The following is a 15,741-nucleotide window of genomic DNA, read 5'->3' on the forward strand; positions in this document are numbered from 1 at the left end:
CAACCACCTGAGGAAATCCATTTGTTCTTTTTCCTTGCTCACACACTTGCCTCCAAGAGTCTCTGGAGTTGACTATACTTACTATCTCCCCTTCTTCACTTTTCATTTTCCCTCAACCAACTCTATTCTGACTTCCACTACCATCATCATCATCACTACCACTATCACCAATGCCACCTCCACCACCTTCACCACTATTATTACCACCATCGTCACCTCCACCACCTCACCACTGCCATCGTGTCCACCATTTTTACTACATCATCATCACCACTACCGTCACTGCCTTCATTATCACCACCAGCACAACCAGCACAACTGTCCCCACCACCACCATTACCTGTACAACCACCTCTACTATCTTCACCACCAACATTATTTTCACCATCACCACCACCATCTCCACCGCCTTCATCATTGTCATCTTTATCATCATCACCACCATCATCCTCACCACTGTAACTTCTTTTGATAAGAATATAACAACCTCCCGACTGCTCTGTCCTTTGAATATTTTTCAGTCTTAATTCAGTCTGATCTCTTTCCTTTCCTTCCATGACACCGTACTCTACTCATTTCCCCCATCTGTCTAGCCACTCTTGTCCTGTCCCCTCTATTCCCTGATATTTAAACTACTTACTCAGGGCTCTCTTCTCACTCTACTATCTCTTCTTACATGATTTCATCTAGTACCATGGCTACAATTACCACCTGGGGACTGGGGGGAAAAGCCTGTCTTTTGTGAACTAGGCCATATATGTAATGAATATTGAAATCACAGTACCTCAAAATCAACTTATCCAAAACCTAATGCCATCTCTCCCCAAAAACCTGCTTTTCCCGGATGCCAGGAGCTTATTTCCCCTTAGATGTTGTAGATGCCCAGCAGTTGAGCATCTGCCTTTGGCCCAGGGTGTGATCCTGGAGTCCTGGGATCAAGTCCCACATCGGGCTCCCTGCATGGAGCCTGCTTCTCCCTCTGTCTATGTCTCTGCCTCTCTCTATCTCTCTGCGTCTCTCATGAATAAATAAATAAATAAAATATAAAATAAAATAAAACCCTGCTTTTCCTCCAAGTGCCCTTTCTCTGTAGTTCTATATAGAATGTTAACTTTGTTCTGGTGTTGTAGCACAGATCCTGTCACTTAATAATATTTGTCTTAAAAAATATTTGTTGGGGCAGCCCAGGTGGCTCAGCGGTTTAGTGCCGCCTTCGGCCCAGGGCATGATCCTGGAGACCCAGGACCAAGTCCCGCGTCGGGCAGCCTGCATGGGGCCTGCTTCTCCCTCTGCCTGTGTCTCTGCCTCTCTCTCTTTCTCTCTGTGCCTCTCATGAATAAATAAATAAAATATTTTAAAAATATATTTGTTGAAGGAGGGAAGGACTTTGTTTTTATCCCAAACCCTGCAATTGGTTTGGATTGCCCCAAATAACCAAATAATTTATCACCCTCTACTGAGTTTACTTTGAGACTCTAGCCAGATCTGTTGAGTACCATCCACTAAGCGGGTAAAAATGATAACATTTGTGAAAAATGACTCCTCCAGTAACTTTATTTTTTTTTTAAAGATTTTATTTATTTATTCATGAGAACACACAGAGAGGAGAGAGAGGCAGAGACACAGGCAGAGGGAAAAGCAGGCTCCATGCACCGGGAGCCCGACGTGGGACTCGATCCCGGGTCTCCAGGATCGCACCCCGGGCCAAAGGCAGGCGCCAAACCGCTCCGCCACCCAGGGATCCCCTCCTCCAGTAACTTTAGATACCAACAAAGATACCCTAAGTTCTGGCTTACCCAGCTCAAAACCACAGGGTTATTTAAGCTTTACTTTGACCCCAAAGTCACTTCCCATTCCTCAGACAATGATCTATGACTAAAAACCATTACTTTCCTAGGGTCAATCGGTTCTCTCACCCCAAAGGCAATCAATAGTAGCTATGAAAACCTACCACCAAAGAAGCATATGAAAACAACTGTAGAAAATAAACAAGTAAAAAAGCAGAACCATGGGTTTGATGATGAAAGATAAGAATGAGTTCCCTTTTCTGATAGAAATTTCCTTAGTCAGCTAACCTATGTATATCAATTCTCATAAGATTTCGTTGAGATAGGATAAGTGGTCAGGATAAAGCAACAAAGAACTTCAAGAGCTGGCCAGCAAGGGTATTCTGAATGCAGGAATGCGAGGGCCATCATTCCTTCCAGGTATGTGTAACCTTGGGAATGACTGTATCTTAACCTACCCCCTATCAGAAGCTACTGGGTTCAACAATTACCTGTCTTTTCCTTAGCCTTTTTCTTCTGCTCCACTTTAAACATTCTCTTTTTCCCCTGGGATTATGGTTTCCTTCCTCACCACCCTGTTCAAACTGTACCGTCAAATATCCCTAAAAATTTTCCTGATGGTCCAATCCAACCAGTTGTTCATATTCATCTTCGAAGGTTTTGTTTTCTAATTGACATCCCCTTCTCCTTGATAATTCTGTGACTTAGCACTGCCCTGACTTTTCTCTTCCTCTCTTGCCATTCTTTCCTTCCCCTTCTTTTCCTCCGTACTGTACCAGGAATATTAATATTATCCCCATCTTAGGGATGAGAAAACTGGGGCACACAGAGATTGTACTACCTGCTCAAAGTCACACAGCTTGTAAATGGCAGAGTCAGGATTCAAACCTAAGCTGCCTGGCTCCAGATCTTTGCCATAATGCTCTTCCCACAGGATTCTGCTTGAGTTTTCTCTTTTTCTGCTCCCTTTCCTAGAGGAAATTCTTTTGTTTTTAAAGATTTTATTTATTTATTCATAAGAGAGAGAGAGAGAGAGAGAAGCAGAGACACAGGCAGAGGGGGAAGCAGGCTCCCCGCAAAGAGCCCAATGCAGGACTTGATCCCAGACCCCAGGATCACGCCCTAAGCCAAAGGCAGATGCTCAATCGCTGAACCACCCAGGCATCCCTAGAGGAAACTCTTGATCCTTTGGCTTCAGTTGCCACCTCTGTGCAGATGGTTCCCCAACCCGGGAGCCCCAACCATCTTTCTGGCTTCATATCAAATAACACTATTAATAGCCACAATATCGACCTTACATTTACTGAACACATACTTTAGCCTAAAATTGTTTTACCTTCATTATTGCACAACACCTTCGCATGACAGATGCAAAATAGCATTACAGAGAGATTATAAGATTTGTTTAACGTCTCAGAGCTGTTCAGTTGTAGAGGCAGGTGGTAGATCATGAAGTCTATCAAAACAATATAAGCTTCTTGAAGGTAAATGCCATGTGCTCTCACATTTGCAGTGCCTTCCATATCTTATATATAAGAGGTGTCTGATATTTATCTATGAAATCAAATTTAAGTGAGACAGTGTGCAATTTTTTATATATCTCAATAAAGCTTAAATAAAATGTAAAAAAAAAAAAACAGAGAGAAGCCCAAACAAGATGTTTCCTGCTTTTGCCAACTGGAGGCAGAGTCCTGGACACTTCTGGGATGGATTATTTGTGAATTCAGTTACCTGTGTACCCTCTGCCCACATCACTGGATGCAACAGGCAGTGTAACCGAATGAGCCTCTGGTCAAAAATAAGAATAGGATTCTAGTGCAAATAAAATGGTAACAGAAAAAAAAAAAAAAACAATGGTAACAGAGACAGCTAGCATTTATGGAGTGATTGCTGCCATACATTGTGCTTCATGCATGCCCTTGTTTATGTCATCACCCTTAACCCCAGGTAGTAGGTAATTCTGTGGCCATGTTTCATATAAGGAAACAAATTAAACAATTTGCACAAATAGAGTCCAAGCCACTTGACCTCCAGGGACCTGTTTCCTCATGAACAAAATGAGTCAGTGAATGATTTCTAAAGTTTCTTAGGACTCTTAGATGCAAGCATGCTCATGACTCTTAGGAAACCCTAATTTAAGACACATGTACGTATTATTGAGCACAGGGTTGCTGGCTGGACTTGAAGACTAGCCTTGAGGAAACCTGGTAGTGCCCAGACTGCCTGAACTTCAGGAACTAGGAAATGCTTTTCTTTTTTTTTTTTTTAATTTTTATTTATTTATGATAGTCACAGAGAGAGAGAGAGAGAGAGAGAGCAGAGAGGCAGAGGGAGAAGCAGGTTCCATGCACCGGGAGCCCGATGTGGGATTCGATCCCGGGTCTCCAGGATCGCGCCCTGGGCCAAAGGCAGGCGCCAAACCACTGCGCCATCCAGGGATCCCCAGGAAATGCTTTTCAATCTGTATGTTTTACCAACTGGCTCTGTGAGCTATAGTCATCATTTGGGCAGGTGTAGTGTTACTGCAGCTTCTGCAAATTAATTATTATACAAAAGTAGTGGAAGGGAAATTTAAATTCATTGGGAAATATGCCAGGGCCCTGCCATTAAGCAATTTACAGCTCAGCTGAGAATATTTTCACTGAACAATCAAAAATATTCACAATGCTCCATGAATGCAGTTGCATAAAGTATCTGATAACAACTGGCACCTTCTCTGATGAAAGATGGGAGCATGAAAGGATGAATAACAGCCCTCCAAAGATGTCAATGTCCTAATCCCCTGGAACCTGTGAATATGTTAGCATAATTGCATAGGGGAGAAAACACTTCACCTCTACCCTCTTAGGGTCTCTGGTTGAAAATCAGAATTGTGCTGACAAAAGACAAATTAATAGGAGAGAAGCAGACAAGTATTATTAAACTGAAGCATGTAAATGAAAGCCTTCACAAGGGAATGAAGACCCAGGGAAGTGGCCAGAGCACAAAGTTTTTGTGCCTTTTGGACAAAGAAATGATGACTTTGTGAAATGACAAAACAAAGAAAGGGATTTGGGCTAGGGATGGCGAATTGCAAGAAAGTACTAGGGGGTCTGTCCACAGGGTAACTGGAGGAAGACAAGAGCTATTTCAGAGAGTGTTGTACAGATCCATTTCAGTGTTCATGCCCAGTCTCTGGTGATAAGGACATTCTTTCCTTCCTGGCACAGGGAGGGCACCTTTCTCAGGGGAAATTGTATAGCCTGATTTTAAGTAGGAAAAGATAGGTCAGAAAACCCTTCCAACACATGCTGTTTCTCAAGTGCCTTCTACTCCAAATAAGCAACACACCAAAGTGGCATATTTTGGGGTGGCATGTCCTGAGCAACTTCACGTGGTCAAAGGGACTTTATAGATATGGATTAAGCTAAGGATCTTGAGATGGGGAGATTATCCTGGATTATACAGGCAGGCCCATTATACTCATGAGGGTACTTACAAAAGGGAGGCAGGAGACCAGAAAGGAAGGTGCTACTGGCTATGAGGATGGAAGAGGAGACCATGAGCATGGAATGTGGGTCACTTCTGACAGTTAGGAGTGGAAGGAAATGGATTCTACTCTAGAGTTTCCAAAAGGAAGCAGTCCCACTGATATCTTTTTTTTTTTTTTTTAGATTTTATTTATTTATTCATGGGAGACGCAGAGAGAGAGAGAGAGAGAGAGAGAGAGGCAGAGAGAAAAGCTCCCTCCATGCAGGGAGCCTGATGCGGGACTTGATCCCAGGACTCTATCCCAGGACTCCAGGATCACTCCCTGGGCCAAAGGCAGGAGCCAAACCGCTGACCACCCAGGGATCCCCATCCCACTGATATCTTAATGTCAGCCCAGTGAGACTAACTTTGGATGTCTGGCCTACAGAACAATATGGGAATACATTTCTGTTGTTTTTAAGCCACTAAATTCATGGGAATTTGTCAGCAATCAGAAATTTATACCAGGAAACCCAAAAAGAACTGGCATTGCCCTCCCTCCCACTGTTAAAGGATCACTGCTAGCCCATAGGGCTTTGTCTCCCAAATCTTGCATTGGTCGAGATCCCCAAATAACCAGGTAATATATTCCACCTCCTACTGGACTGTCACATCTGGGGAACACCACTCCTGGAAGAAAAGGCACCTTTTCCTCAAGTCAGCTGTCACTAGAAACATGCCAATCTCAACAGCAGCCCCATGCACTGGGCATGTGTGGGATTTCTGCAAGAGAGGTCATGGGTTGGGGGGTAGATTATCAGCAGGAACCCAGCACCTGAGTTTAGTCTCAGCTCTACCACTGACAAGCTCTGGGAAATGCAGCAAATGCCTTAGCCCTCTGTGCCTCTGTTTCTTTTTTTTTTTTTTTTTTTTTTTTTTTTTTTTTACATAGGAAATCTCTATTTTTATTCTTTCAGTTTTCAGTATGTTCCAAATTTTCCTTAGTGAACATTAAAAAAATTTTAAATATGCATTTTTTTTTATAAATTAATTTTTATTGGTGTTCAATTTACCAACATACAGAATAACACCCAGTGCTCATCCCATCAAGTGTCCCCCTCCGTGCCCGTCACCCATTCACCCCCACCCCCCGCCCTCCTCCCCTTCCACCACCCCTAGTTCATTTCCCAGAGTTAGAAGTCTTTATGTTCTGTGTCCCTTTCTGATATCTCCCACACATTTCTTCTCCCTTCCCTTATATTCCCCTTCACTATTATTCATATTCCCCAAATGAGTGAGAACATACACTGTTTGTCCTTCTCCGATTGACTTACTTCACTCAGCATAATACCCTCCAGTTCCATCCACGTTGAAGCAAATGGTGGGTATTTGTTGTTTCTAATGGCTGAGTAATATTCCATTGTATACATAAACCACATCTTCTTTATCCATTCATCTTTCGATGGGCACCGAGGCTCCTTCCACAGTTTGGCTATTGTGGACATGGCTGCTAGAAACATCGGGGTGCAGGTGCCCCGGCGTTTCATTGCATCTGAATCTTCGGGGTAAATCCCTAACAGTGCAATTGCTGGGTCGTAGGGCAGGTCTATTTTTAATTCTTTGAGGAACCTCCACACAGTTTTCCAGAGTGGCTGCACCAGTTCACATTCCCACCAACAGTGTAAGAGGGTTCCCTTTTCTCCGCATCCTCTCCAACATTTGTTGTTTCCTGCCTTGTTAATTTTCCCCATTCTCACTGGTGTGAGGTGGTATCTCATTGTGGTTTTGATTTGTATTTCCCTGATGGCAAGTGATGTGGAGCATTTTCTCATGTGCATGTTGGCCATGTCTATGTCTTCCTCTGTGAGATTTCTCTTCATGTCTTTTGCCCATTTCATGATTGGATTGTTTGTTTCTTTGGTGTTGAGTTTAATAAGTTCTTTATAGATTTTGGAAACTAGCCCTTTATCTGATATGTTATTTGCAAATATCTTCTCCCATTCTGTAGGTTGTCTTTGAGTTTTGTTGACTGTATCCTTTGCTGTGCAAAAGCTTCTTATCTTGATTGTGCCTCTGTTTCTTAATCTGCACAACCAGGATCATGCTAATAGCACTCACCTCCTAAAGTTGTTGCAAAGCTGAATTAAGTTCATGTGATGGTGCTTAGAAGAACAATGCCTGGCATTCAGTAAGAGTTTATTTCCCCTTAGATGTTGTAGAGGCTGGCCTTTGTATTTTGCCCAGCCCACTCTGTGTGTGTATGTGTTTGGTGAGAACATATAACACAAGATCTATTCTTTTAACATATCTTGAAGTGCACAACACCGTATTGTTAACTATTGGTACTAGGTTTTATGGCAGATCTCCAGAACTTATTCACCTTGTATAACAAAAACTTTATACCTATTGAAAAGTAATTTCCCAGGGTGTTATAATATATGTTGGCAAATCTAACTCCAATAAAAAATATACAAAAAATAATAATAATAATTTAAAAAGAAAAGTAATTTCCCATTTCCCTCTTCCCCTAGCCCCTACTGACTACTAATCTATTCTCTGCTTCCATGAGTTTGACTACTTTAGATATTTCATGTAAGTGAAATGATGCAGTATTTTTTCTTCTGTGTTTGGTTTATCTCACTCAGAATAATGTCCTCTAGTTTCATACCTATTGCCACAAACGTCAAGATTTTCTTATTTTTTTAAGGCCAAGTAATATTTCATTGTATATATATATATATATATATATATATATATATATCACATTTTCTTTACCCATTTATCTGCAGGACCCACTTTCTCAAGGGGTAACCAAAGTTGCAAATAAGATGACTGGCCACCAGAGCTAAATTTCAACCAGTGCACACTAGAAGAGCCACCAGTTGGTTGTTCATCTTGAAATATCCTCACACCATTTGTAAATAATCATTGCTAAGAACCAGCTCCCACCACATTCCTGCCAACCCAGACCCTGCCCTGGGACCCCACCCACCCCACAATTCAGTAGCTAAAATAACAAACATCTGCTATAACAGCAGAGAAGGATCTCCAGTGTCCTCTCTGATTGGTCAATTCCTGCACCATTCCAGCTGTCAATATTGTCCTTGCAAATGGCAAATAGATCTAGACATTAGTATGTAATAAGAGAATGAAAAAAAGGTGAGGAGAGAACTAGCAGAGTGGTGTCGGATTTCTCAGGAAAGAAAAAGAGAAGCAACTCATCTATCCAGGAGCTTTGGGTCTTTGTAGAAGGAGGAACATGGCTGCTGACCTCATGAGCAGTTGAAAAGGTTTGGGGAAGAGAAAAGAGCACTTTATCAACCACAGTAAATCAGCCTATATTTCCCAAGCTGGCCAAAACCATACTTCCCTTCCAAGAAGTGCTTTAGAATCTTGCCAACCTTCCCTCAAAAGGAAGAATGATTCTTATCCACTTGAATCTGAGTGGACTTGTAATTTGCTTGTAACCAAGAAAATGTGGTGAAAGATGAATTGCATGGCTTCCAGGGCTGGATCCTAAGGGGAGACGTACCCTTATTGGCTGGACCACTTCTACTTAGAGCTCTGAACAGCCATGCAAGCTGAGGTCACCATGTTGGGAGCAGGCCACACTCCTTGAGTCTGAGGCTATGGGAGGGGTTGACAGTGCACAGCCAGTTCCCAGCTGCTCTAGCCCCAGAACTACCTAACTGCAGCTGTACAAGAAACCTTAAGCCAGAATCACCCAGCTGAGCCTTTCCCAGATTCCCAAACCACAGAAACCATAAGAGATAGGAAAATGACCATTGCTCTTTTAAACCACTATATTTCATGACAGTTTTTATGCAGCTGTGAATAACTGACGAACAGCCCTTGGAGAATTTCCTGGAATCTTTCCTCATTTATTTCATGTGTCTCCTTTCTGCTTCCCTATTCCAGGACTCTTCTTTCTGCTGAGTTTATCAGAAGTCATCATTCATAAGACCAAAGGTAAGTGCTCAGTGCCTGACTTCTCCACAGCCAGAGACCAAGAAGGGTGTAGACCAAGGATGTACCTGGGATAACTCACATTCTCCAATGGACTAGAACAAAGGGGCTTGTTCTGGGAGCAGAATTTAGGGAGGCTTGCTCCTGTCATTCTTTTTTAATTCATCATTTCATCAAATTTTAATGCATTTGTTTAAGTTTCATTAATTTAAGTAATCTCTACACCCGACATCAGGCTCAAACTCACAAACCCAAGCTTAAGAGTCACATGCTCTTCCAACTGAGCCAGGCAGGCGCCCCTTAATGTATAATTTTATTTTATTTTCCTTTGTTCATCTGTTTTCAGTAACCACAATATGCCCAATGTAGGAATGGAATAGTGGCTAAAACATACAAAGTCTCACTAAGTGAACATTCTGGTGGGTAAAGACAGCATTATGGTAACCATTTCATTCTGATCATAAGTGAGTCACCAAAAAAAAAAAAAAAAGAATGTGATGATTTTAGACTAACTTTAATCCCTTGGAGCTCTCACCAGATTCTGATTCAGCAGGTTTAGGGTAGGTCCTGAGATTCTTCCTTTCTAGCCAACCTCCAGGGGATGCCTCCTGAGTAACCAGACTGTGCACTGTGGCCCCCATCACATTCCCAGCCCCCACTCCCTGTGAACACTGCACAGTTCCCAGATTTCTCCACTAGACCCAAAGCTCGAGATACTTTCTTAGCTCCACTCATTACCAAGGGGGCTCAAATTAAGATCTTTAATGTCTCTCTGTCCAAATGAAGTTATACATAGTGTTACAAAGATAACATGTAGGGATCCCTGGGTGGCGCAGCGGTTTGGCGCCTGCCTTTGGCCCAGGGCGCGATCCTGGAGACCCGGGATCGAATCCCACGTCGGGCTCCTGGTGCATGGAGCCTGCTTCTCCCTCTGCCTATGTCTCTGCCTCTCTTTCTCTCTCTCTGTGACTATCATAAATAAATAAAAATTAAAAAAAAATTAAAAAAAAAAAACAAAGATAACATGTATATATCAGAATATACCTCCTGTGGATCCCTACAAATTCAAATTTTTATAACCCTAACTAATACTTATTATGTGCCAAGCACTGCCCAACACATTTTATATGTATCAATTCACTTACTCAGTCTACAGATGAGGGTATTGAGGCACAGAGAGGTTAAGACACTTTTACAAAGACACACAGCTGGTAAGTAGCAGAATCAGAATCAAACCCAGGATCTTAACCAATTCATTCCATCTTTTATAAATTCTTCCAGAGAATAGCACAATTATATCACGTTGAAATTTTTGTGTTAAAATTAATTTAAGACCTTTATCATGCAAACGAATCTTTTGTTGTTGTTGTTGTTCTGTAACTTGGGTTTGGTATCTCTCATTTTTTAATGTACTGAAATCTCACAAGTGAAAAAGGGTATAGGCAGCTTCATCCTCTAGAGGGCCTGGTTACAGGCAAAGCCAAATGATAATGGGACATCCTTTAACCTCAGGGATGTTTGACCTACCCCTCCTTCTTCCTGCAGCTTCCTGTACCTGCCCCCAACATGCTTACTGTGTCAATGGCACTCAGTGTACCTGCGACCATGGATACGTTTCTAGGTCTGGGAATGAATTCTTCACATTCCCCTTGAACACATGTGAAGGTAAGGGATAATTTTCAAACCACCTGGAGCCGGGAGTGGAAAGGAAACACCATAGAGATCATGAGGAGATCATGAGGAAACAAATGCCAATAATGTGTACTGCTAAAAAGTCTACCAAGTCCACCCTCATGAAGAAAGAAACACTTATACAAAATCAGCATTTCCCCTTAAATGTTTTTTAAGAGAGAATGAGTAAGAATGGAGGGTGAGGGAAGGGGAGAGAGAGAGAGAGAGAGAGAATCCCAAGCAGGCTCCATGCCCAGCACAGAGCCAAATAAGGGGCTCCATCTCATGACCTGAGATCATGACCTGAGCTGAAACCAAAAGTCATAAACTTAACTGACTGAGCACCCCCTCCCTGGTGCCCCAGAATTTCCCTTTATATATTTTGAAGTTCTAATATACTTTCTAGTATATTTTTCCACCTCTTCCACCCCTGGTTACCTTCTCTTAACTTCATAACGAAACATGTGTTTCTCTACTATTATTTTTTTAACTCATCAATTATTTCCCCTTCCAAGATGCCTTGTTTTCCCCCATCATTTCAGGTGAAGGGGATGAGAATGCCCTCACCGTGATGAGCACTGAGTAACATATAGAATTGTTGAATCGCAGGGACCCCTGGGTGACTCAGTGGTTTAGCGCCTGCCTTCAGCCCAGGATGGGATCCTGGAGTCCCTGGATCAAGTCCCACATCAGGCTGCCTGCATGGAGCCTGCTTCTCCCTCTGCCTGTATCTCTGCCTCTCTCTCTCTCATAAATAAAAAAAAATAAAATCTTTAAAAAAAAAAGAATTGTTGAATTACCATATTGCACATCTAGAACTAATCTAACACTGTATGTTCATTATACTGGCATTTAAAAAAAAAGGATGCTTCATTTCACCCTCATTTCCCCTCTCCTAATAAAGAGATGAGATCTGTAAAATACTGTTATTTCACCCCCTCCCCATCTCCCCTGCCACATCTCATGAATTTAACTTTATCTCAAGGTTCACTGCTCACCCCTGCTTCCTCTTCCCTTCATCTCCCCTGATGTTGAGTGTTCTGTAGTTCCTGGTTTCATATTTGTTAATTCATTGTTTGTTTCCCACATGCTCTCTTCAAACCTGCCCGCACAGCTAATGTCTCTCACTCCATGAATGCACTGTCTCTCATTTCTTTGGCTCTAAGGAGTAGGTTCTATCCTGCCTCAGTGGGAGAACATTTTCATTCTGTCCTCTTCTCCGAGGGATCCATCAGTGAATATCCCAGCGATCAGAGAAGTATCTTCAAGCTCACAGGGATGCAGATGGGAATTCCAACAGCAGTCTGAGTCTCATTCCTTTGTAGTGATTTTTGTCTTGGGCTTAGGTTCCTTGCAGAAGCCCCAGGAAGATCAGCCTTACATTTCATTGGCAAGGGGTGTGGAGTGAAAGCTGGAGGAGAGGCTGGCGGAGAGATCGCCTAGGAATTGGGACAAAACTGCCATGTCTGGCCTCCTCAAAAGAGAATAGTTGTTGAGTGGACAACTGAGAGCAACTGCTCTACTATATCATGGTCTGAAAATTCCCGATTTCATGTTTGCCATACCAGATGGGGAAATCACACATCTTTACTACCTACCTGACATTTGCAAAGGGGGTACAGTAAGCCTTGGGACTGGAGACACATTGACTTAATCCAGACATCCTAACTCAATTAGTTAATCTAGCAAGGGTATTACTCTGCTCGGGTGGCTTTGACAAAACACCACAGACCAGGTGGCTTAAACAACAGAAATTTATTTTCTTACAGTTCTGAGGCTGGGAAGCCCATGGTGAAGGTTTTGGCAGTTCCACTTTCTGGGGAGGCCTCTATTCCTGACTCGAAGATGTCTTCTTGCTTTATCTTCACATGGTCTTTCCTCACTATGTGCACACAGTGGTCAGGCAGGTGAAGAAGCTCTTGTGTCACTTCTTCTACAGATACTAATTCTAACAGATCCAGGCCCCATTATTAGGACCTCATTCAACCTCAGTTACATCCTTAGAGGCCTCATTTCCAAATACAGCCACACTGGAAGTTAGGTTTTCAACATGTTGAACTGGGGGAACATACAAACATTCAGTTCATAACAGCATATACAGTCAGTTTCCCACTTTTATGCCCTCAGCACTTGCCATTCTTTTGCATACTAAGTATAAGGCTCTCTCTGGCTACTGGAGACCACTCAGTTCATGCTCAGGACAGGTGGAAGTACCAGTAACTATCCCTGCAAACACTTCTCTGCTGATAAATGATAAGATTTGGCAGATAAAAGCATTATCAACAATAGCCAAATTATGGAAAGAGCCCAAACGTCCATCGACTGTGAACGGATAAAGATGTGTTTAGGGGCGCTGGGTGGCTCAGTCGGTTAAGCATCTACCTTCAGCTCAGGTCATGGTCCCAGGGTCTTGGGATCAAGTCCTGCTTCAGGTTCCCTGCTCATCAAGGAAACTGCTTCTCCCTAACCCACTCCCCCTGCTTGTGTTCTCTCTCTCTGTCAAATAAATAAATGAAGTCTTTTTAAAAAGATGTGTTTAGAGAGAGAGAGATAATGGAGTATAACTCAGCTATCAAAAAGAATGAAATCTTGGGATGCGTGGGTGGCTCATTGGTTGAGCATCTGCCTTTGGCTTAGGGCATGATCCCGGAGTCCCAAGATCGAGTCCCACATCAGGCTCCCTGCATGGAGTCTGCCTCTGCCTCTGCCTATATCTCTGCCTCTCTCTCTCTCTCTCTGTCTCTCATGAGTAAATAAATAAAAAAATCTTTAAAAAAATGAAATCTTGCCATTTACAATGATGTATATGGACCTAGAGTATATTATGCTAAGCAAAATAAGTCAGTCAGAGAAAGACAAACACCATATGATTTCACTCATATATGGAATTTTAAAAATGAAACAGATGAACATAGGGAAAGGGAGAAAAAAAGAGACAAGCCATAAGAGACTCTTAACTATAGAGAACAAACTGAGGGTTGCTGGAGGGGATGTGGGTGGAGGATGGCCTAGATGGGTGATGGGGATTAAGGAGGACATTTGTTGTAATGAGCACTGAGTGTTGTATATAAGTGATGAATCACTAAATTCTACTCCCAAAACTGATATTACACTATATATTAACTAACTACAATTTAAATAAAAACTTAGAAGAAAAAAATTTGACAGGTAAATACCCTAGCCCCCTCACCCCTTGAGGAGTCACTCTGCAGCCTGTGCCCTCCTCTGTCTCCCAGAGGGTCCCAGGGGAATCAAGTCCCAATTGCCACAATGGAAACTTCTCTCTTTACTCTCTATCTGGCTTTCCCTGTCTCATTTCACCACTTCCTTTCCAGTGTTTTCTAAGATCACCTCCTACATAAGGTACCTGAACATGAATTCATGTCTCAATGTCTGCTTCTCAGAGAATCCAACCAAAGTCAATGAGGAAAGGGAAAAACAAAGACAACCCACTACCTTAACTGAGTTGTCCTGGAAAACCAGGACAGATTGAGTAGAAAGGGTATAGCCTCTGGCACATATCAGATGTTCCATAAATCTTTGTCCAATTAATGGCCAAATTCTTCTTCTGTGTTCCAGATATTGATGAATGTAAGCCACCCATTAATATATATTGTGGAACAAATGCTGTATGTCAGAATGTCGACGGAGGTTTCCACTGTCTCTGTAATCCTGGATACAAACTCCTCTCTGGGGACACACAATTCCAGAATTCCAATGAAAACACTTGCCAAAGTAAGGAAATTCTTGTCTTCTTGTCTGTCTCCTTTCTTAATTTTCATTGAGTCTAATGCCAGAAAAGGGGGGGGGGTGCGCGCGCGTGTGCATTCACACTTATGTATGAGGTGAGGCTAGTATGTGTTTCCACTTTCTGGAAGTAAATGGATGATGGAAAGAGGAGAAAAAGGGAAAGAAGGACAAGACAAGAGGACTTTGGAAATGGGGATGACAAGGCACCAACTGAGACAGGATTCTTTGAATTGCAAAGAAGAGCTAACTCGGGATAACTTAAGCAGAAAAGATGAGTTTATGATAAGAATGCGTGGATATGTCTTGGAACTCAAGAACAAGAATACAGCTGAGCTTCCTAAATGAACTGAAATGGGGACTCCACACTATCAAGACACCCTAGTATCTGAAGCTCCTTGGGTCTACTCCTTTCTTCTTTTTCAGTGCAAACTGGCCTTCTCTGCCTTCTTAGTCCACAGGACAGGAAATATGGCCACCAACACGTCCAAATTTTACCATTGTTAGTGACTCAATCACCCAAAGAGAGATCAACTGACTCTCTTTTGGACTTAATTGTAAATTCTTTGGAAATGTACCAATTAGTCCAGTTTGAGCTATGTGTTTAGTACAGTTTGAGTTATGTGCCCACCCTTGGATTTGTGTCCAAGAAGCACCATCTTGTATAAGCACTAGCACTTTCATGGAAACCATATAGACAGGGAAATCTATGCACAAGAAATATGGAGATACAGCTGGGAGACGCTCAAAAGAGCACAGCCTTACCAGTGAACAAGAATGTTAGTTCAAAAGAAAAAAAGGGAACAAACAAGATCCAGACTCATAGAGAACAAACCAGCAGTTGCCAGAAGGGAGGTTGAGAGCAGGGGGGAATGGATGGAATAGGTGATGAAGATAAAGAGTACATTTATCCGGATGATCACTGATGATCATGTACAGAAAATGTATGTTCATGTGCAGAAATGTAATGTACAGAATTGTTAAATTACTATATTGGACACCTGAAACTAATATAATGTTGTATGTTAATGACACTGGAATTTTAAAATTAATGAATAAATTTTTTTTAATTTAAAAAAGTGTGAGTTCAGACCTTCTAGATGCAAAGTTAGGCACCTTC

At 42.2% G+C, this 15,741-nt stretch overlaps 1 protein-coding gene across 1 annotated transcript in view; it reads left to right on the top strand.

The window, feature by feature from the left end:
• Positions 1-2,102: 2,102 nt before the first annotated feature.
• ADGRE3 (adhesion G protein-coupled receptor E3) overlaps positions 2,103-15,741 on the top strand; it is a 41,522-nt gene continuing 27,883 nt past the window's right edge. The window contains exons 1-4 of the mRNA XM_055344090.1: positions 2,103-2,207; positions 9,156-9,206; positions 10,749-10,868; positions 14,454-14,609. Of these exons, the coding sequence (XP_055200065.1) occupies positions 2,183-2,207; positions 9,156-9,206; positions 10,749-10,868; positions 14,454-14,609 (352 nt within the window). The 5' untranslated portion in view covers positions 2,103-2,182. The remainder of the gene's footprint in view (positions 2,208-9,155; positions 9,207-10,748; positions 10,869-14,453; positions 14,610-15,741) is intronic.

Source organism: Nyctereutes procyonoides, unplaced genomic scaffold (assembly GCF_905146905.1).
Source record: "Nyctereutes procyonoides isolate TBG_1078 unplaced genomic scaffold, NYPRO_anot_genome, whole genome shotgun sequence".
NCBI classification, from domain to species: Eukaryota; Metazoa; Chordata; class Mammalia; order Carnivora; family Canidae; genus Nyctereutes; species Nyctereutes procyonoides.